Source organism: Calonectris borealis, chromosome 3, assembly GCF_964195595.1.
Source record: "Calonectris borealis chromosome 3, bCalBor7.hap1.2, whole genome shotgun sequence".
Classification (NCBI taxonomy): domain Eukaryota; kingdom Metazoa; phylum Chordata; class Aves; order Procellariiformes; family Procellariidae; genus Calonectris; species Calonectris borealis.
In genome coordinates this window covers 28,437,552-28,460,935 of record NC_134314.1, presented here as the reverse complement: position 1 = coordinate 28,460,935, position 23,384 = coordinate 28,437,552, and the positions used below count along the sequence as shown (strand labels likewise).

General features: G+C 36.9%; 1 protein-coding gene across 5 annotated transcripts in view; it reads left to right on the top strand.

Moving 5' to 3' along the window:
• Positions 1-23,384, top strand: part of DST (dystonin) — a 313,438-nt gene that overhangs the window by 155,290 nt on the left and 134,764 nt on the right. For all 5 annotated transcript variants that reach the window (XM_075145250.1, XM_075145248.1, XM_075145253.1 and 2 more), the window contains 22 exons: positions 4,900-5,012; positions 5,148-5,254; positions 5,788-5,907; positions 6,209-6,304; positions 6,384-6,511; positions 9,421-9,514; positions 9,844-9,998; positions 10,904-11,366; positions 11,454-11,582; positions 11,790-11,867; positions 11,979-12,140; positions 12,245-12,349; positions 14,086-14,181; positions 15,533-15,658; positions 16,061-16,213; positions 16,466-16,620; positions 16,755-16,881; positions 18,033-18,216; positions 19,187-19,344; positions 19,675-19,853; positions 20,046-20,184; positions 21,007-21,200. In XM_075145250.1, the coding sequence (XP_075001351.1) occupies positions 4,900-5,012; positions 5,148-5,254; positions 5,788-5,907; positions 6,209-6,304; positions 6,384-6,511; positions 9,421-9,514; positions 9,844-9,998; positions 10,904-11,366; positions 11,454-11,582; positions 11,790-11,867; positions 11,979-12,140; positions 12,245-12,349; positions 14,086-14,181; positions 15,533-15,658; positions 16,061-16,213; positions 16,466-16,620; positions 16,755-16,881; positions 18,033-18,216; positions 19,187-19,344; positions 19,675-19,853; positions 20,046-20,184; positions 21,007-21,200 (3,261 nt within the window). The remainder of the gene's footprint in view (positions 1-4,899; positions 5,013-5,147; positions 5,255-5,787; positions 5,908-6,208; positions 6,305-6,383; positions 6,512-9,420; positions 9,515-9,843; positions 9,999-10,903; positions 11,367-11,453; positions 11,583-11,789; positions 11,868-11,978; positions 12,141-12,244; positions 12,350-14,085; positions 14,182-15,532; positions 15,659-16,060; positions 16,214-16,465; positions 16,621-16,754; positions 16,882-18,032; positions 18,217-19,186; positions 19,345-19,674; positions 19,854-20,045; positions 20,185-21,006; positions 21,201-23,384) is intronic.

Genomic DNA, 23,384 nt, shown 5'->3' with positions numbered 1-23,384 from the left:
GTACGTGTTAGTTGAAGTCCAGGAGTCATTCCCATTGCGTTGATGCCTCAGTCTTTCTGAAGCAGGCTCTTTGGCAAGCTCTTTTGAATAAGACTTAGATTTGTACCTGATGTGGAGACAAATTCTTTTATAAGTTCCCAAACTTTGACAAGCTGGTATAAATATTTTTTAGTGCTTTTGAAACTCTGTTAAGGGATAGGTTAAATGGTAGGTGTTACTACATAGAAGGTTAATTAATAAATAGATTTTGCTTCATCGTCTCATTTGTAGAGTTCCTGGGAAAGTAACAGAAGATGTATGATAGAAGAGATAGAGCTAAAATTTATGTTTTACATGGATGTTTCCTGTTTTCTGATTCTTTTCTTTGCAATTAACCAAAATCTCTAAAGTAGATGATAATAAATTTCTTGTGCTCCCTTCTGAAATATGTGTTGAATCCTATCTGTTTGAGAAGTTGCTCTATTCTTTAAAAATTTATTTTATGAGTATGTATTCTGGCACAGTCTTTAATTTGTTTCAGTAGTCCTCCCATCCCTGAAATATGCATGAGTCTTTCTGGCACCCGTCCTTTTCAATTGTCTGTGAACAATGAAGCAAAGAATTTGTTTAATTTTTATAGGTATTTTCTAATTACAGCAGTGGAAAAGCTAACTGGAGTATAGTGACATAGAGTGCAGTGACTCTGCATCTTCAGTCATGTTTTCTCTGAGAGTTCTGCTTGAAACTTACTATATTAATATTTCTGCTCAATATAAGCCAAGAATGAAATATCCTTTTAATATCAGGTACTACGCGGGCAGCGTCCAGAGTTTTGACTGAAACAGGGTTGTGCAGATTAAACAGTTTAGGTGGTTCATGTAAATAACTTCAGGCTTCTCAGATAGCCTCCTGAACCCATTAACAGTATTTTCATGCGGAATATTACTCTGATGTATATATGTTTTAATAAAGTTAAACATTGTTGTAATTAGGCAACTGTCATCCAGGAACAGTAAGGAGAAGGGTGTAGTTTCTTCATCATTGACTGGGAAAATAAAAGTTCAGTTAAATATCTTTTTCTACTTTGAAATATCAAATTCCCTTCAAATCTAACCTTTTGTTTTAACGGGCAAATATTGTAGCTGCTAGTTTGGATCTTGAACTGTCTTACTAGGTGCTAGGTGCTGGCTGTGGGAAAATCTACATGTGCCTAACTTTATTTACTATGTACAACTCTTTGATTTCAAGGAGTCTTTGCAGAGTAGAAAGCTTGCATTTCATCCATGTAACTTGCATTATAAACCCCTTCATTACTTTATGCTGTTCTGTAGATATTGTTCACTTGTTTCTCTTTGTGGTGCTAGGTATTTGTTTTCTTGAATTGATCATAATTTTGTCAGCTTCCTAATTGAAGTGGTATTAATCACACCTCTTTTTCCTCTCTTCTGATACAAATTGTGTCTAATTTCTAACACCTACACTAAGATCTCGAATGGCAGGCACCAGTCTTTTTATAAACTAAGTGATTAATGACTGGCGATGTAGAAGCCAAACCCCTTGACTTAGGTGCGGCTGCAGCAGAAGCATCTCCTTTGCATGGAATGTTCCAACTCGGCTGGTGTTTGGGATGTTTATGTGTGTGTTTTGATGGCAAGGGCCCAGCCCGCTGAAAAATCTGCCATAAGATGACTCACAGTATTATGACAGAAGGTAGAGTCATCGTCTTTTACTTAAAGAGCATTTAATTTAATTTGTTTATGACTATGTATAGAACCACTTAATAGTGCTATGCAAATTGATATAAAATATATTTATAATACATGACAAATAGCTTCTACAAAACTCAGGTATTTTCTCTTTAGCCTTAAAAATGAAAATGTTTGCCATGATGGATGATGCTTTTAAATCTAGTGTTTACTTCAATTAAGACAATTAAATAAATACGTATTAGAAGGATACTTATCACAACTGCAATTTAAGCAGCTAGTGGTATTTCAGAATTCAAAGGAGAAATGAAATACTAAGGATATTGGAAAATTTTTGTAAGCCCCACAACACTCACTGTGCACAATCTGTGCTCATTAATACCGGATTCCCTTGATTCTTCAGAGAAGGACTGTGATCAGTGATCACAGCACTGAAATCCGCGTGCGCATGCTCAAATGCAAGTTCTCATGCACCCAGTTACTGGACAAGTATGTCTGCAAGCTTACAGCAGATAAAAACAACTTTTATTTTTATTTAAAATTGTGAGAAAACACTCTTAAACAGAAGGATCAATGTGGCAATTAGTGATTTCCTGAGCCATGTTTTTTGCATGCATTTTTCTGGGGTTAAAAAAAAGTATTTTACTGAGTTCTGGGAGGTAAGCTCCTCTTCCTGTGGCTTTGCAACCTGTCCCTCTACTATTTGGGAAGGGGAAAGGGTGACCTGTGGAGGGTGGAGGCCCAAAGCCCCCAGCAGCGTGCGCTTCCCGTGGCCAGTACCAGGTGCCTTTGCATTCAAGTCATAATACCTGTCTTTTCCTCTTTGTAAGCCATCAGTGGGCTTGTTCTCAGTCAGCTGTTGAGCCTTCTGTCTGCTTCAAAAAAACAAAGGCAAGCACTATCAAGACAGAGGCAAACGCTGTCTTGTGTAGTATTTTCTGGTAGATCAAGACTTTAGATAAATATGGACCAGTTAATCTAGGTTGTTAAGTGTATAATTAACTGAAAACAGCAGCATTCATTGCAAATTTCCCTTATTCTTACAGGGGAACTGGAATAAACCTGTGCTGGTAGGAGTTGCAGGGATGGGAAAGTATGTTTAAAAGGGGGGGAGGCATCTCACAGAGTGGGCTCTTCTTCAGCTGGGGGGTGAAGCCATGGCACCGATGTAAAATGGTGTATTATGCAACAGCGGTTGTTTTTATTGATTTTTACCTGTGTCGTGGTGAGAAAACCTTTACCTCTTCTTCATCTAAATGAAAGCTTTATTCTGAGGAGATTATCGTGTCAGTGTCTCTGCAGCTTGCAGCTTGTTTTCTGGGAATAGTCAAGGCTTTTACAACAACTTGTCCTTTCTTGTTCTGAGAGTTGGCAATCGAACAGGCTGCGTAAGTGATTCTTGAGCCATTTTTATCAGGTGTGAAACAAATGTAAAGAAGGCAGGTGAAAAAAAATAACCAAACCAACAGTGTACACTTACAGAAACCTGCTTCTCTTGTGAAAAATGTGCTGTAAAAGCAATCTTTATTATTCATACTGTCTCCATTATTGTGGCTGAAATAGGAGACTGGAGTGCTTTGTTTCCTTTTCTAGTATTGTCTTTTATTTTTCACGGATTTTCTATGCTGCTAAGAGCAACGGATGATACTGGTTTCATTGCATTGTTTTCATTACACTGAAATTTGGAGAAGAATGGCATGAGCTTGATCATGCTCCCATGAAGCATATTGGAAGTGGAAGGTCCTGCTGGTTTAGGAGGATTGTGTTTCTTTTTACACCACTTAAGTTTTGTTAAGTGTTCTTTTAAGAAATAATAGGTGCAATATTATTATCTGTCTTGTAGACTTGTCTTCTAAAGAGCACAAGGAAACCAGTAATTCTAAATGGCTGAAAAGAAATACGTTTTTATTTACAGTGCCCTTGTAGTTAATTCAAAGACAAGCTTGTATTGAGTTTCCCAAAGTTAATACCATTTTGTGATCAAGGCAATTTGGGGTGTTGCCAAATGAAATGTTATCATTCGTTTTGAACAATGTGATATTTAACAGTTTTATTTCTTTCTGTTGCAATTATTTAAAGCGTCTGCTAGGTAAAACTAAGAAAATAGTTTCTCTAGAAACAAAATGATAACATTTAAGGACTGAATTGTTCGCTTAAAGCTTATTTTTTTTTTCTTTTGGGGTTTTTTTTAGGGGTTTTTCAGTGTGGATCTGGTTTTCAGTAGCTTAGGATTTCAGTAGCAAAGGTTTCAGACCCCTGTGACTCTAATTGGCCTTCAGTGGGATGAGTTTTTGCTCAGCATCTTTGAAAATCCCTTCTTCCTTTTAGTTGTTATGGTTAAGAGGATTCCCAATGCTGAAAGAGGCAGACAGTAACACACTCTGCCCTGAAAATCACAAGATCTAAAAGCCAAGCACCACATAGCAAACCTAAAGGACAGTATTAATTTTCAAGTTTTACAGTAATGTAAAACATTAAAGTAGTGATGTTGGTACAGGATAATACTTACGGGCCTTAAAAATATTTATAGGTAAGATTGGCTTAAGACGAGTATTCTATTAAAACAAGAGTGTTGTGGCTGGCAATGGAGTTTAGCAGGATGAAGGTGTGAAGGTGTAAGTGCATGGGGCTGAGGGTTTTCTACAAGACAACTGACAGCAATGTTTATCTGAAAGCAGGGCTTTAATGCAGTTTGAACAAGACTTCTTTAAAGCCTAGTAAGAATACTTGTCTTCCAAGTTAAAGTGGTGTTTTTGTGACTGAACTTGTTTCTGTATGGGTTCTGACATGCGCTGAAGAGTTTGATGCAGAATGACTAAAAACTTGTAAAGACAGTAGAAATTAACTTCCTCATGTAAATGAGTCCTAAGAGAAAAGCGAGTTTAACCTTCTCAAGGGCAGTGGAAAGGACAAGGCGCAATAATACAATGGCAATGGACATGAATAAATATGCATAAGAAAATAGATATATATATAAGGGGTGGCTAGAAACTTTAGCTTGTAGATAAAGAAGAACTGACAGTGTTGTAGCTGCCTGCTGCTTATGTTTATCACTTAGCACTGACCTCAGCTTGTTCACATGATTTTAGTGAAATCCTTTTTTAATGAAAACTTTGTTGCTGTACCCATCCATGCTCTTGGTTTGATATACTAATACAGCAGTGATTTAAAACTGGTAGAGTTGTAATCAAGTGTTACTGTTTTTATTTGACAGGCCGGACCTGATAGACATGAATACCGTTGCTGTTCAAAGCAACCTTGCAAATTTAGAACATGCTTTTTTTGTAGCAGAAAAACTTGGAGTTGCCAGACTTCTGGATCCTGAAGGTAAGATAACTGCAAGGGGCTTTGTTGCAGAAACCCTAACATTAAAATAAAATCCAATCTGCCTGCAGGTTGTAGCATATTTGTGGGTATTCTTACAACTACGCGATAAAGTGCTGTTCTGTCTTGCTCTTTTAGATGTTGATGTTTCCTCACCTGATGAGAAGTCCGTAATAACTTATGTGTCATCACTTTATGATGCATTTCCCAAAGTACCAGAAGGTGGTGAAGGCATCGGTGCAAATGTAAGTAGGAGAAAAATACTTGTGCAGTGTGTGAGCTTCATTAATACTTTTCTTGATTTCAGCTCCAGAATGTTAGATGGATTTTCTGTAGGACTGCTGTCACATTTTTCTTTGACATGATTTTCTAGTTGAGATATTAGAGGCTTAGCAGCTATTTCATGTTCTAGACATGAAAATATTCGTGCAAAGAGCTTAACTAAAAACAATATACCTGAAGTTGGAGGAAGATAGAGTCAAAGTTCTTACTTTTTGGTCATGGACCTATAAATTGTGCCTTTCTGATTCTTATCTATTTGAAGTTTATTAAACTAGAAAATTTTGTGTTTTCAGTGGAATTATTTGGGACCAAAACTGAAGAATGAAGTCATATATTTGGAAGCTTTAAGTGAGCTGTAACGAGCAAGTAAATATTGTTTCAGAATTCCAGGGTTTAGAAATCTCTTTTCTATGTGTGTGAAGACCTCAGACTTCAAAGATAAATGAGCTCTCAGATTATTTTCTTCTGATCTGTAATCTGGGTTGTGCTTTGGTAGGATGTTGAAGTCAAATGGGTTGAATATCAGAATATGGTGAACTACCTCATGCAGTGGATCAGACACCATGTCACGATAATGTCTGACAGAACATTTCCCAACAATCCTGTGGAATTGAAGGTGAGGTGTGGTGTCTTAAACTCCTTGTTGGAATGACACTTTATCTTACTGACTCAAAGCATGCTTGAACAAATGAAGTGCTTGTTGATTTTTACAATCAAATCAGCTGTAGAACAGTACTACTTCTTAACCTTTTCAAAGTACAATAAATACATTACTAACACATGAACAATCAAAAGCAAACCTTTAGCTTGTCACAGTATAAGAATGTAAGCTTATGAAGAGTATTAGCAGAGGGTTTAGAGAGTAAGGTTATATTCACTGTAAGTAAAAGTTGATGATGGTTTTTATGTTTTTGTAGGCACTTTATAATCAATATTTACAGTTTAAAGAAACAGAAATTCCACCAAAGGAGACAGATAAATCAAAAATTAAACGTCTATATAAACTGCTAGAGGTAAGTTTTAACATGCATTGAAATGCATAGAAGTTCTCTTTCTGTGGCTTAAAATAACAAATATGTATGAATTGTTAAGGTCTGGATAGAATTTGGACGCATCAAACTTCCTCAAGGCTATCATCCAAATGACATAGAAAAAGAATGGGGAAAGCTTATTATTGCCATGCTGGAAAGAGAGAAGACCCTTCGGCCTGAAGTGGAGAGGTATGCTAGTGAACGTTTGACAGGCTTGGTTAATATATTTTCTGTTGTTTTAACCTGTATTGAAAATTGTAAATGTCTTCTTCCGTGATAACATCCACGTTATTTTTCTAGATAAGTAATTCTGCCTTTGTTCAAAGCCTGAAGTTCTTTGCCTACTTCATAGAAGCAGGTCCAGATGGAAATAACGTCGGTGGTCTCAGAAGGTCGTGATGAGTAGTATCTGTGCCTCAGATCATCAAAGCACTTAAACACAAATATAACCACCTACTTTGTACAGTTAGTCAGAGCTAGGTTCATATCACTTTGCTGTCTCGTTTGGACTTGATTTCATACAAGCAACATCCTCATCCTTTACGTGAAATGTATATTTCACTTGGTGCACAGCATTGTGGGCTAACGTCCTGTTCTGAGGTTGTTTAAAAGTTGGTTGTACTCAGAAGCACACAAAGCGTTTAGACGTGCAAAGTGCATAGTAGTCTTCCACGGTAGTAGAATGTGTGACGCTGTTTTGTTTTGCATCACTAATAACACACTGAGCATGTTTAAAATCTTGATGCAATTTTAGAGCATTTCTGCTTTTAACTCTTTTGAGTTCTGTGGCAGACACAAGTGCTATCCATTCATTAATTAAAAAACCCTTTTATTTAACTCTAAGTTAAATGATTCTTTGGGCTTCTACCTGCAGGTAGGTATAGACACCTGGGTCCGGATTCATTCTGCTTAACTTTAAGCATCCAAAGGAGACATCTAAGATCTGAATCACTTTCTAGAGAATCCTGGCACTGACTTTCTGGTGACAATAGGGTGATCATTCTCTCTGGTTTAGGTACCTGAAATTAGGTGTGAAGAATCCAGACCATTGTGTAGGAAGTCCTCAGACAGACAGATTTTAGCAAGAGAAGATCCCAAAGACAGTCAGAATTGATTAAATATGTGTCATGCTTACAAAAGCAAAAGCATGACTGAAATAGCAGATTCAATGGGAGGTGTTGATTCACAACATCACAACGAAAGAAGTTCCTATAGAGGAATACAAAAGTTGTCCCCACCATGCAGAGCAGAACACTGGAAAGCAGCGGAAGAAATACAGCCTGCTAGATCTTGTAGGTTAATCTGTCCTGACCTGCCAAAAGCAAAGTTAGTGCCTGCCTTCGCCAAAAGGAATTCTATTCATACTTGCAGAAAGCTGGATTATCTTTCTTGAGAATGTGTATGAACGACATTAGTTTATTTCTTTTTTATTCAGATGGACTGAGCACAGGTAAATACAAATAAACACAAACTTCTTCCCATATTTCAGGATTGGTAAACACACTTAAAGTGACAGATCGTACGGTGATGGTCACTACATGTGATGGTCATTCTAAAATGAGAGAGAAAAGTGATTCTGGCTTAGTGATCAAGTTAAAATTGTTGGTTGATCCGGACACAAGAACTTAGTCCACGTTTTTTGTATTGGTTACTAGTGCATCTCACTAATATGAGGTGTTGATGCAGCTCCTGGGTTGGGATTTGTTTGTGGCAAAAATGTGACCTCAGCTAATACTGAAATTTGGCAAGTACTAAAACTTTGCCTGCAAGTCTGGTGAATACACCTGAAAGTATCAACACAGATAGATGATGTGTGGCCGGATTGGTGTATAAGATCAAAATTAATATGATGTCAGTGAGGAGAGTGCCAAACTGAGCTCTAGTTTGCAAAACTAGCCGAGTTTGGAATTACTGCAGGGGTGTGTCTATGCCTTTGCTGTGCTCGTCTGCGTAACCACAGTCATCTTATGGTGTGGGTGTGGTTTTCAGGAAGTCCTAAAAGCAGGGGGTGAAACACTGAAAAAATTGCCCCTGACCCAAATTCTGAGTTAAAGCGTAAACTTAGGGGCGGTGATCAGATTTTTCTTACTTGTTTTGCGGTCAACACAGCAAGAACAATTAGCTCTGAATGTGGAAGAAGTTGAAGGGAAATTTGCAGGAGGACAAATTAGTGGGACAGGGTAGTTAGTAAACATGCATACTTGGACAGTGGAGTAATGATGGTGGGTTGGATGGTTTACAGGTGTCTCAAATTAAGTTGTTATGAGCTGATTAACCATGATATTCCCCCAGTTTTATTGTGCAGTTCCATTTGAAGGAAAAGGAGTCAGCCCAGCCTGGAGGTGTTTTGTACCATACTGTGGAGCATGGAGTTCTCACTTCACTCCTTTTTGAAACTTTTTCTGAGAAACACTGCAAAGACTTCTTTAAATTCTTTTTTGGCTTATAGACATTCAGTGACACTTAAATAAAATATTTGGCGCGTCTGTTTCCTAGAGACGCCCTAATGTTGCTGCCTAGTCTGTACTTGCAAAGCTTTAATGCAAGGTAGGGAAGCCAAAAGCAAGATAGCATACATAGCCCCAGGTAAAATCCTTTGAAGAGCTGGCAGAATATTAATTGCTGGGTTTTGAATATGCATACTGAAGCCTATTTAAAGGAGGAGTGCTAGGTGTTTCAAAAGCCAGTAGTGAAATTTCATCCCTAGAAGCTGTGCATTTTGTAGGAGTTTTATCTTTTCATTTTTCAGCAAATGTAAACAGCCAGAAGGACTATGCTCTGGATGTAAAAATGAATAGCAGTAGTTATAGCTATCATAGCAGTGATTCACTGTTTAGCAACAGTACTAGTGCTCGAACCAGCGTTGACTCTAACGAGAATTTCCTTTCTGTTAATTGTGGTCCCACACTGATTAAATCTTGTATAAGCTTTGGTAATGGCACCTTAGAAGGAAACAGGTAACTTGCCGTATGTATTTATGCTTTGTGTTAGATGCTGTTTGTTTGTTTTTGTTTTTTTTAAAGTCATGCAACGTGTCTAGTAGATATAAATAACATTAATACTTATTTATTTTTCTGAAATGCTCTGGCATCACCTAGGTTGGAAATGCTGCAGCAGATTGCGAACAGAATTCAGCGGGACAGCCGGAGCTGTGAGGACAAACTAATACTTGCCCGGAATGCTCTGCAGTCTGTAAGTCAGTCAGTGATTTTACTTTTCTGTGTTCATGAACTTACTGCAGTGGAATGGCTACTTAAAAAAAAAGGGGGTTTTGAGTGCATACTTAATAGCTGCTACTTCTATTTTCATTGTACTGTTATTTTTAATTTAGATTTCTTCAAGAAAATACCAAAAATTGCCTAGAGTGAGTTCTGCTGGATTTTTTTGTCGGTAGTTAGTTAAAATGCTTCACAATTCTTTCAAGATCAGAAGAAGTTTTTACGAAAAAAATTAGGATTTCTTATAGCTCATTTCTCTTCGATTTAGCTGCAGGGCTTAATGGCTTTCTCGTATTTATTCAGGACACCAAGCGATTAGAGTCAGGGCTCCAGTTCCAACATGAAGCAGAGATAGCTGGGTATCTTCTTGAATCTGAGAATCTTCTTCGCCAGCAAGTGATTGATGCCCAAATTCTTATTGATGGAAAATACTATCAGGCAGACCAGCTTGTGCAAAGGTACTTTACAGTGTATTTATATGAATAAATAAATGTCCCAAATATGTATACCCATTATGGACAACATTTTCAAATCTTTATGTCTATGGATAAACTTCTCAGTCTGTCACTGGGCACACAAATAAAGATTATGAGGTATTCTGGTGGGTACATTGCCCACAAACGTTGTTGAAGACAAGAGGAGCTGTTTGTACTCATTTGTGAAAATGATGTCATTCATCAGAACATGACTTAAATGTTTAATGTTTACTAGATATCTGAGTGTAAAGATGTTAGCTTGTTTTATTGCACCTAAAATGCTTTTAGAATTCACTAACTTTGATTTTTAAAAAAGGAGGCGAGATTTCTGGTGATGCCTGTAGATGTCTTAACAGCTAATAAGTGGCGTAACGTTTCTTTATATGTGGAAGTGTGTACAGTCTTGGTGGAAAGATGCATTTAAATGGCATAATTCAATTTTATGAAGAAGTGGCTCCAAAGTTTTTCAGGATTTGTCCTGGACTGGGTGAGATCAAGCACATAATAGCTCCTTGGCAGTGAACTGCAAGTGTTTGATCTACTGCAACATGTAGTATCTTGCAAGATCTCTGCTTTGCTGACTTTTCCCTGGAATTGTGTGTGGTGCATGCTAGTACCCATACCATGCTGATTTTCTGGTCATTGCCTGATTTCTGCATCTATTATCTGTATTTACAGAAGTATAAGCTGACATACCCTATACTTTCTGATACAAATGCTTAATTATAAATATACAACAATATACAACAATTATAAATATACGTACAACTAAAGTGTAAGAGATCATGTGAATCATATTGCTATTCAGTTCAGCATGATAAACCTTAATCATAAGCATTCATTGAATTTTTATTTATTTGTTTATGTATTTTCTTTTATTTTAATAGAGTTGCAAAACTTCGTGATGAACTGATGGCCATACGGACCGAATGTTCTTCCGTGTATAACAAGGGGCATGCACTGACAACAGAGCAGACAAAGCTGATGATATCAGGAATAACTGAAAGCTTAAACTCAGGATTTACAACAAACCTAACCCCTGAATTAAATGCTTCAATAACCCAAGGTTTAACACCTACTTTGACTTCTTCCAGCTTGACATCTGGCCTTTCATCAGGTCTTACTTCCAGACTGACACCAACCGTCACTCCTGCTTACACACCAGGCATCCCACCACGGTTAATTCAAAGCTACGTGACCGGAGTAGACAGTGGGACTCTGCAAACACTCAAACTGATGCAAATCAGAAAACCTCTTATGAAATCAGCTTTTGTGGATCAGAATTTAACAGAAGAAGAAGTGAACATGAAATTTGTCCAGGACCTATTGAGCTGGGTAGAAGAAATGCAGGTAGCAATCTTTACGGAAACAGTCCGCTTCTACTTTTTACATTCACTCCTTGTAGATCATGGCTAATTTTTCCTTCTTGTTTGTAAGGTGCAACTTGATAGAGCAGAATGGGGTTCAGATTTACCAAGTGTTGAAAGCCATTTAGAAAATCACAAAAATGTCCACAAAGCTATTGAGGAATTTGAATCCAGCCTTAAAGAAGCTAAAATCAGTGAGGTACAGCACCATATTCTTTATTTCTTTGTTTACTTTCTTACTGGGTGACCCGTAGACTAATGTTGAATTTTAGAACTGTGTTTGGGTTTCACAGTCTTTCTTACTTTTACTTCTGACCTCTAGATGACATATCATGAAATCAGGAGATCGAGTGGTTTAACATATCTAACCTTTTTGTTGTCTTTTGACCTCATACACAAAATACAGATCCAAATGACTGCCCCTCTTAAACTCAGTTATGCAGAAAAATTGCACAAACTGGAGAGTCAGTATTCAAAACTCTTGGTAAGTTTGTCATCCTCTTTGATGTTCAGCTTTTCTGTGTACATCATCTTTAATAAGGGATGAGCTTTAAATTCTGATTTTTGTAAATCTTTTTTTTTCTTTTTAATAAAGAACACGTCGAGAAATCAGGAAAGGCATCTAGATGCTCTTCACAATTTTGTGTCTCGTGCTACTAGAGAGCTGATATGGCTGAATGAAAAAGAAGAGGAAGAGGTTGCATATGACTGGAGTGAAAGAAACCCCAATATAACAAGAAAAAAGGAATACCATGCAGTATGTATTGCTAGTATAATCCAGAGGGAATAATTAAATCATCTTTAAGAATTTAAGACGTTTCTAAAACATTTCTATCTTTTTTTTTTTTGTCTGGAAAAAAGGAATTAATGAGAGAACTTGATCAAAAAGAAGAAGTTATTAAAGCAGTACAAGAAATAGCTGAGCAATTGCTTCTTGAAAATCACCCAGCCAGGCTAACCATTGAGGTGAGTTAGTAAAAACAGCACACAAACAAGAAAATAGTTCTGTAATTTAATAGACCTTAGATTTTGGGGGAAGAGAAGGGAAGTGCTAACTCATAGGAAATTAAACAACAAGACTCTGAATAATGGGGCCTTTTTTTTTCCTCTTCAGCATCTCTGTTGTATCTGTCTTCCAGTTTCCGAAAAGAAAAAACACTTCTGTAAAGTTACAGTTACGTCTTGGATTGCTTAGATAAAATTCCCCTAAAGTCTAAAATTAAAATTTCCAGAGTTGATCTGTACAGATGTTTCTGGTCATGTATGCAGCTTCTAGAGTTATTGATACAAATTGCATTGGCAAACTGAGGGCACAGAACAGCCCTAATGTGATTTCTCTCCTGTTGGATTGAAAGAAGTTTCAGTAGAGCTTTTCTAGTCACCCACTATATGTATGGGTTCCTGTTATGTATGGTTTAGGGTTGGTTTCATAGCTTATTTGTCAGTGAATTATGAAACTTGTTTGGATGTTAAAAGTCTGAGCAGGTGATGTGATTTATTTCAGGCTTGAATCAAGCTCTGTATTATAGGTAAACGGTTTACAGAAAATTTATTGTAGCTGTTGTAGGGTCATAACAAGTTTCCAAAGGAGAATGTAAAATGCTTTTCACTGTAGATCTTCAAGAAAAGAGTAAATACAGACAGTGGGTGGTAAAAATGGAAACAATAAAAAGCCGGTTTACTCTATAAGAATGAAAAAACAGTCAGAGAGGATGGATTTTTATGGTTCTTCAGCTCAGTGAGCTATATCTGCGTAAATTAGAAACATGAAGAAAACTCCTCCCTTCCTTCCTTCTCATGACATTTACTTTGAATAATAAATGACTTTTTATGTAATGTGGGGAATTCTGTTCTTTAAAAGTATATGCTGTTCTAATGGGTTCTTACCAGTGTAATATACTTAATAATATGTTAAAGATATATATTATGAAACCAGGCCATCGCAATGAAGATGACTATGCAGGTTACAATGTCTGCAATAATGCTATATTGGGACATTTAAAAAGTTAAAAAAAAAAAAGCAAATTTATGCCTTTTGTATAGAAGAATCTGTGCTTTAATGCATCAGTTTGAAACTCATTGAAGCCAATGGAAGAACTCTCTTGAATTCCCTGAGAATCATATGGAATTGAAAAATTGATACTTTTGGCTGATTTCACAAAGTCAAGAGTACCCTCTGCTGGTGAACACTCGTGGCAGCACCATGCAGACGGTATAGGAAGCATCATTCGAGTAGGGTTACGTTCTTTAAATTCCTGTGCAACTGTTACACAAAATTATACGTTGCTGCAAGTCCTGATTAATTATTTTTATTGTGCATTCAGTGTTACTTTAATATCTGATTTGTATCCAAGGAAGAATAACGGCTATTTTGAGTGAGTAAATAGACTAGCTTAGACTGGGGGAACTTCAGGAGATGCAGTCCAGACCCTGCTTAGTGTCAGGGCTTTGTTTGGCTGAATTCTGAATGTGCCCAAGGATGTGGTGATTTCATAGCTTCTCTGGGAGAGTTTTCTCTTGTGTAGTAACAGGATTTTTCTCATATCTAATTGGAATTTTCCTTGCTGCAGCTTGTTTTTCCCTGGGTGAGGAGGTCAGGTTTAGATACTTGTGTTTGCTGCATTACTTTCATGTTTCCTAAATTCTGTATGCACGTTTTAATTTTAATTTCCTTTTGTAAAATCTCTTTGTCTACTTTAAAGGCCTATAGAGCTGCAATGCAGACACAATGGAGCTGGATTCTTCAGCTTTGTCACTGTGTTGAACAACATTTGAGAGAAAATGCTGCGTATTTTGAGGTAATAATGTGAAATGTTTTAAGTTAGGACCATAGTAAAAAAGTTCCACTGAAAGTGCTAGTTGCTTTCTCACAGTAATTGTAGAATTGACATTTGTCATGTGCAATCGTTAGATGATGAGCCATGCTCCCACAGTGTTACCACACCTGCATTGTCTTTACTACAGTTTTATCAGTTCACAGCAGATGAAAATCTGGCCTGATGTCTTTTCAGAGTGCCACAGCTGGAAGTAGAGACCCGGAGAATGAAGCCATGTTCTCTCCCTGTCATACGCAACTGCTGTCAATACAGCTTTTGCAGATGATACAGGGTGCAGGGTGGTTAATGATGGCAAGGGAGAACATATTCTATGTGGTTTTTCCAGGACTACCCAAACAGAAATGGAACGTACAGCGTTAATAATAAATGGAGCAGAGAACACTCGTGACAGCAGACACGTCCAACGAAACACCTTTCTGATTATCACCCATTTACATACTCAGCAAATGATGCAGTACTCAGTTACATGCATGAGGATCAAGGATTTAAGGGTTTCTCAGTTATATGCACGAGGATCGAAGATTTAAGAGTTTCTGGTTTAAAAAAAAAAATCTACTCTTTTTTAATATTTAAATTACAAAGATTATTCCTTAGTGTCTTGTGGGTTGGGTGGTTATAGAGGAAGGGGGATGATGTTGGGATGAGATGCCTTCGGACTGAGAAGGACAAGAGCCCAAAGTTAGGAAATGGACACTGGAGAAGACAAAGTTGAGCGATTTGGGCTTCTAGTGGTAGGGGGAAGAAATTGGAATTCTGGATTTGAGAAATGAGGTTTCAGGGACAGAATGGGGTGAGGATTATCACAGGACATTTCCCTTCCCAATTATGCTTAACCAGGACCCTATTTGGAGGTGCAGATGCCTACGCAGAACTGTCAAGTGTGGCAGCTCATTTCCCTTCCTGCACAAAATGTTTGCTCCAGTGTGCTTGCTGAAGTTTGCAGCTAGTTTGCTATAGTTTGTAGTCTTTGTTTGTTTTTTATATGTGAAAATAATTGTAATTCCAAGGGAAGCAAGACCCACTTCAGAAAATTTTTCCATTGCAGGAACAGTAATTAACTGAAGTTCAATAACTGCTAAATTAATTTTGCATGTAGCTAGCACCAAGAATAACTGGTGTTACAACGTGTGCCTTCTTGAACAGTACATTTAAACATGAGATCATGAATAGTGTTGTGTGGTACAGGGGTCACTTCAAGCTACTAGAAAAGATTATTTTTAAAAAGGCAGCATTTAAAGAAAACTTCATAGTGTAACTGTTTGTATACTTTTTAGGTTGTGTAAAAATAACCCAGATATTTATCTCATCCTAGTTTTTCAGTGATGCCAAAGAAGCCATGGAATATTTAAAGAATTTGAAAGATACCATATACCGAAAATACAGTTGTGATAGATCAAGCAGCCTTCATAGGCTGGAAGACCTTGTCCAGGAGTCTATGGTAAGAATTCAGGGATCCTATTAACGTGAGTTACAATTAAACAAGAAATGTGTAAATTATAGTTGGATATGAAATACGCATGTTAAAATTATTCCTTTGAAGTGAAGGAATACAAAAAGAAGATTTGTTTTTTAGAACTTGTAATTGAATAATTGCATCTATCCATGTATAATGACTGTTTTTCATGCCCTTAAAATACAGTTTTATTTATTTCTTCATCTTTACAATACCAGATGTTGTGGGAAAACAGTGACTTCAGAAAGGTATTTTATTCTTGTAAAATGTGTTACTTTTAAGGAACACAGTAAAATAAGTCAGGAAGAAAAAAGCATAACAGGATCAAAGAAGCAGCACTGTATTCTGGCCATCTCTTATGATGTGTTCTTTTCTTAACTGTTTTAGGAAGAAAAAGAACAACTCTTGCAGTATAAGAGCACAGTAGCAGGCCTTGTGGGGAGAGCAAAGGCAATAATTCAGCTGAAGCCAAGGAACCCTGACTGTGTACTCAAAACATCCATCCCAATTAAAGCCATCTGTGACTATAGACAAATTGAGGTTAGAAACTTGAATTTCCTCAAATCAATTACAGACGTGAGAATTCAGCTAAAGTTTCATTAATTACCATGTTCCTGGAGAACGCTAGGCTCTAAATTTCTTCCACCCTAGTAAACAAGAGCAAATCCTTGTGTTGAACATTGGTTTTGTTGTTCTGTTGCTTATTTGTTGATACCATTTGCAGAAGTGCTTTGTAAAAGTATTTTGTAATGCTTAGCTCATTAAATTATTCTGCTTTTCTGTTAATACTAGATAACTATTTACAAAGATGATGAGTGTGTATTAGCAAACAACTCCCATCGTGCTAAATGGAAGGTCATTAGCCCGAGTGGTAATGAGGCCATGGTTCCATCAGTATGCTTCACAGTTCCTCCACCAAACAAAGAAGCAATAGATACAGCCAACAGGTAGGGACAAAACAAAAACACCCGTTTTCTTTTAAAATTCATTTATATGAAGCTTGGGTTAAAATAATGCCTAACTTTTTTTTCCCTTTTCATGTGTTACTTTGATCTAAAGTTGGAGTCATTTTATGTTTCAGGATTGAACAGCAATTTCAGAATGTTTTGGCCCTTTGGCACGAGTCACATGTAAACATGAAGAGTGTGGTGTCCTGGCATTACCTGACAAACGAAATTGAAGCTGTTCAAGCTGGCAACGTTGCCTCGGTATGTGCTACGTCTAGCAAGGGCCTTTTAGCCATTTGCTGGGAAGTCATAGGCTACATTTCCCAGAAATATTGTATAATCAACAATTCGCAGCAATCCTCATCTTCTTGTGGGAATAGCTGGCAGTGGCCACGCTGGTTACCACTGTGCAACGTTCTGCCTTGATCTGAGTAGGCTTTACACAGATGCATTTGGGGAAGGAACAGAGAGGTTGTATTATGAAAACTACCTGTAGCCTTAGTGCGCTCATCTCTCTAGTCTCCTGTTGTCAGCAGAGGGACAGGATCTCTCGAAAGCAATTGAACAGTGACTGAATCTGAATTTTGTTCTGGAAGAGTCTACCTTTCTGCATTTATGTTGGAGATATCTGGGGAGATCTGCTTCATTAGGCTAAGGTTAAAAATCCCCGTTATTTCCTAATGGCTGCAACTTCTTACTAACAATGGAACAACTGTGAAGCGACATTTAGTCTTTCAAGCTGAAGGCAGCTGAACACTCATTCCTCCGTAATGCAATTTTTCATTCTTATATATGTCTGTAACTTGAAATGTTAAATAGCTAATTAGGATCAATTTGTCAGAAATGAAATAGTGATACAGATTAAAAGACTATTGTGTCTGGCTAAAACAGTGGGTGAGATCACTTAATTACACAATGTTAGATGTATAGCGTACCACTATTTAATATAATAGTTTATTATACAACATTGGTTGTCTATAAACTGTTGCAATAATATTTGTAATACCCAAAATGACATTTTCACTCCTAATTTCCCACTCTTGCTGTTGAAAAGAAGAAATCTGAGATAATTCTTTAAGTGTCCCTACTTCTATGCCTCTTGCTGGCTTCCTGTTTGTTGCTACATGGCATTAGATGGAGAAATGGTGTCTGATGTAGGATTGTCTTAACATAGCCCATTACTGGCATTAAAGGTGGAAAAGGATTTTATAGTGAGTGTAAACTATCAGCTGTTATGCTCATACCTGTCAAGTGGACTCCAGCCCAGGAGCAGCAAGCTTTCAGAACCTCGATTCTTTGACTTTACCGTATTAGTAGTTGGTCAATATTGCTTTTTGATAAGAAGTGTTACAGGGATCTGTGTGAGTGATGCATCATTGCTGACTGTGCCTTGGGTTTATAATCTGTTGCAGATAAAGACGATGTTGCCAGGTGAACATCAGCAGGTTCTAAGCAATTTGCAGTCCCGCTTTGATGATTTTGTGGAAGATAGCCAGGAGTCCAAAATCTTTACAAGCTCCGATACAGCACAGCTGGAAAGGGAAGTTAACGTTTGCAAGCAATACTATCAAGAGCTTCTGAAATCTGCAGAAAGAGGTAAAACTTTGCTGAGAAGAGTAGAAAGATGCCGTCACGAGAGAGATTGTAGTTCTTGATAAAACTTCTCTCTCTGAATACAAGCTCTAGTGAATTACCCATGTTATCATATTGTTAATATCAATATTGCCCCAGTTCTTCCGAACAGATAGTCATAATTTTAACAACGTGCACAATTACATTGTACAGAAGCTCTAAGTTTCTTAACTTTGTATGCATTAAGCTATGTAGAAATATTGATGTGTTACTTAATATACAGAGCACTACAAAAAATTTTACACCCAAGAATTTATTCTGTGCACTGCAGCTCACTGTTTAGTCATGGTTCCTTGTTTTTGAATGTTGGAAATGCAACTTGATTACTTTGAGTTCATAACAGAATTAGAACTTTTTTCACACTGTTAAGGCAAGAAAAGTGTCCTAGATATTTTCCTAGTTCCACAGAATGCCTGTAGTTACTGCTTTCTTAACTCTGTTTTTAAATACAATAAGAACAGAAAGCTTAAAATACCTGCTCTGATTTACTCTCAAGTAGCTAATGACTTAAAGAAATACAGTAGTGCAAAGCTGATTACTGCATTTGCATAGTTCACTATACTTAAACAAAGACCTGTTGCCCTATGCACCTGAAAGAGGATTTAAAAAAAAAAAAACCCCGATATCATCTGACTGAAAGAATCAATCACTGAGTTTAGCAGTGTCTGCGTAAGGGGTGATGCCTGTGCCTGGGATGAATGGTCAAAGATGTATGCTAATTTTTCATGTGTGAGGAGGTGATCTAATAATAGCTAAAATTTAAAGGTTGCTAAAATTTGCCTCATAGCCAAAATTCCAGTGGAAACTGATGGGACTTCATCCAGTCATGAAAAGACCTGTAGAATGGTGACTTTATAAAGTGTTTCATAAGACGACATGGTGGAAATGATGTGATGGCTTTGTTTGCTAACATGTGCCTTATTTCTTTCAACAGAGGAGCAGGAAGAATCGATTTACAATCTGTACATCTCCGAAGTCAGAAATATCAGACTTCAGCTGGAGAGTTGTGAGGAGCGTTTAATACGGCAGATCCGAACCCCAATGGAAAGGGATGATCTACATGAAAGTGTGTTTAGGATTTCAGAGCAAGAGGTAAGCCTTTGATTAAGGCTGTTTTGCCTAGGAAAAGAGCTTTATTTTAAAACAAATACATCCAGATGTTTTGAGTGGAGCCAGGAAAGTTTGCGGTGCACCTTGAAAAGACCAGAGTCAAAGATTAAGCTTGTGTTTGTGAGAAAAAAGATGCCAATAAATGGTGACTCTGTTAGTTTCCCTTTTATGCATACGTTCCTTTTTAAAAATTTTTAATGGTGTCGCCATGAAACAAGCAAAGGAGAGCAGGCCTGTACTGATAATGATATGTAGAGTATATATGAGGTTGATGTAGGATAAAAGCACTGTCAATCACCTTTCATTTTACAGAAACTGAAAAAAGAATTGGATCGACTGAAGGATGACCTGGGAGTCATCGCAGATAAATGCGAAGAGTTTTTCAGTCAAGCTGCTGGTTCACCTTCAGTACCTACTCTGCGCTCTGAACTCAATGTTGTTATTCAGAACATGAACCAAGTTTATTCCATGTCTTCCATTTACATAGATAAGTATGTAATAGGCCATCTCCCATCACACATGATAAAGATACTAGTATGAATAATACTGATCAAGGAAAAGGGAGTTAACATAACTTTAACATTGTATAAAGGGGTACTGCGTGACATGAAAAGGCTGAAAAACATGAATGTGTTGAGTGTTGTTCTTGATGGTTCAGTTAACTTGAGATTACTGTTTTTCAGATTAAAAACTGTAAATTTAGTGCTGAAGAACACCCAAGGAGCAGAATCGTTAGTAAAACTCTATGAAACTAAGTTGTGTGAAGAAGAGGCAGTAACAGCTGACAAAAACAATATTGAAAATCTGATGGGTACCTTAAAGGTAAGAGTTGGCTGGTGCCTTTTCATGGGCAAATCAGAAAATAATAGGAAAATGATCTGTTTCATAACACCTGTTTTGGTTATGCTGTACTGTATAGTTTATCAAAAGTTGGCTTGTGTATTTGGAGGAAAGTCTGTATTAGGATTGACATGTCAGAAAAAAATGACAGCTTGGAGCATTAGGAATTGGGTTGTTTACATGCTCATTTCTGCAATTAGGAAATGCCTTGCAATATCTGAACTTCCAAGAATGGCCCTTGTTAATGCAGTAAGACTTTTTTTTTTGTCTCTTTAAAAGGTAAATATGCTTAAGGTAACATAAATACATTGTTATGTAAATGTGGCCACAATAACATTCCTGCTACTGCTGTGGTACACTAATCAGGGTTCCTAGGAGGTTTGGCAGATATCTTTGAGAGAGGGTAAGATTGAAGTTCAGTATTTTTAGTGTGCTATATATACCTCATTTTAATATTACAAATGATTAGTAATGCTTTTTTGTTAGATAGAATGATTGGCATCTACCTAAGGATGTTTTTTGAAAGCTGTAGTTTATAAGATAAGCGTGTTAATTTGCTGTCTCTGTTTTGATGTATGTGTTGTGGGGGATGCTGTTACTTAGAATTATTCTGCAGTTCATAGCTAATTAGTTGCTTCAGACCTATTTTGGTGTCATTCCAGTGTTTGAGCAAGCAGAAGTAAAATATTCATTTAAACATTTTTCATTTATTCATTTATACATTTTATTCATGTAAAATACTAATATCTAAAATAGTGTCATAATTTAGGAGTTATTTACAATTTATCATTTATCACATACTAGCAATGGAGATCTGAAGTAGATGAGAAAAGACAAGTGTTCCATGCCTTAGAAGATGAACTGCAGAAGGCAAAGATGATCAGTGATCAGATGTTTAAAATGCACAAGGAACGTGATCTTGACTTTGACTGGCATAAAGAAAAAGTTGATCAGTTAGCCGAGAGGTGGCAAAACATTCATTCTCAAATTGAAAATAGGTTTGTATAACTTTTTATTATAATCTGTTCACGTTTTATACTGTTTTTATTGTTTCTGAGGAAAAATAATCAGAAATGAATGTTAAAATAGGTCAGAATAGTTTTCTGAACTATTTGTGAAAAGCGCTAAGATCAAGGATTCACCTTTTCTGTGCTGTTGACATCGTTGTCTTACTTTTCCACAGGAAATGTCTGTGACTGTTGAGCACCAAAAGATTAACAAGATATAGAAACTTTATTTACTTATAACTTACTGCGACACAGTAGAGATAAATTGTCTTTTTTCTTTCAAAAAAAAGCCTGCAGAAATGGCTTGCTGTCCTATGGAAATACCATCTGTTTCTCCACATAATTAGTTCTGACAGGCTAAACTGATGATCTGATTCATCAGTTATGATTGGATTCATGTTAACTTGCTTTTAATGACTCAAGTGCTAAGTCTGGAATTCCTTAGCTTCCATTGACTTCTGTGATAATTTTGTTGGAATGACTTTTGGTGAAGTGCCAGTATTTTCTTTTGGTGTGCAACTGTTTTCATGCAGCCTCAATATCCAATTGAGATGTTGCTCTAAATTCAGCCCTTCAGTATTACCGTTATGATGATATGGGAGAATATTACTCAAATGCACATGCCTACGCAGATGTACAGGTACAGCAGAACACACCTACCTGTAATTCTGAAGGAGATGTCTATGCATGACATTCCTGGAAATATTTTTTCCTTCAGTCTCTATAGTTGTGTTTCCTATATTGGAAGGAAACAGAGCTATAGAGACTGAAGGAAAAAGTATGGGCAAGTTAAGGAAGTGTGTAATATACAGCCTGAATTTATTTCCTTTAAAATCTACTTTAGTTTGTCATTATAGATAATCTGAACAAGAGCATCAAAGATAGTGCTTTTCATGTAAAACTTCACACAACAACCTTTCACATTTTTGTCCCCCTTTTTTAAGGGGCAAATATCCGTACAGGTGTAATACTGAAGTTATTCACTTGTAATTAACTAATTTAGTTGTCTCTATTTAACATTGCTAGAAGTTAAAAGGGAGATGGGCAAAAGCTGACTTATTTAAAGCTGACTGCAGAACGGCTAGCTTTAAATCCACCTCAGATTTTTCGTCATCTGATAGCGTGACAGTATTTAAGTGAAAAAACAGTAGTTTTATGAGGTACTGAAGTGTCCTTATTTCTTCACAAGGCAAACACGAACCACATGCTCTCCTCACAGGGCCATATCCTGTATAGAATATGCTGAAAAATGACTGTTAATACATAGTGACTTCTAGTGTAAATAGGACAGATTGTGGTAGTTGCAGCATGTAGCTGTAAACAAGCTGCTTTCTGCAAATATTTGCTCTGCTGCTTCCTAACAGCTTGACACTGATGATCATTATATGAAAAGTATGTACAAATATTGGCTGCAGTTACCATGATCCTTTCTCTTTTTCATGGTTATTAGCTTTAAAACATACTTAAGTATGAAACCTGAGCAATACTGTTTCCTTTGCTTGCTCTTTTTCAGTCTCCTTATGGCATCTTGAGAACACTAGTGCGATTCAAACTATTCATTCCAAATCACACTATAAAAACTTGTTAAATAAGTATGTTTATCCATAATCGTGCGGTGTTTTGGATTAGTTGTATTTATATGATCTTTGAAGTATAAGGACCGTGAAAGAAAAATTGTCAGTATTCTCGTCGGTATGGAAACCACTTTCAACAAATACACAGCACTCTTTTTTCAGGTCAAAATCGTGATTTAAAAATGGACTTACCCAAGAGGATCAGTTGCTTTCCTACATTAGAATGTTTAAAAGCTTTGGTTTTAGTGTAACTCCTGTTGTTCTGTGGGAGGTACAGAGTATGGCGAACCGCTACTTAACCTCCAGTAAAGCTTTTTCCCTTCTTGATTCAAATAGGCCACATTTGAAATACTCTCACTTCTTATAACAGAATTAATTGCTGTTGCAGAGCCCTCCCTCTTGCTTGGGGATTCCTGTGCTCATGGAGTTTCAAGCAGTTTTGCTCACTAATGAGGGATATATACAGAATTTCTTCTGTAGGAGGATCTCTCTTTCATTTATGACAAATGAAAAGGTTTCTTCAAGCTGGGAATCTTGATGTTTGAGAAGTTAATTTACTGTTTAGTTAGTGTTATTTTAGTATGTTTATAGTGTGAGCTAT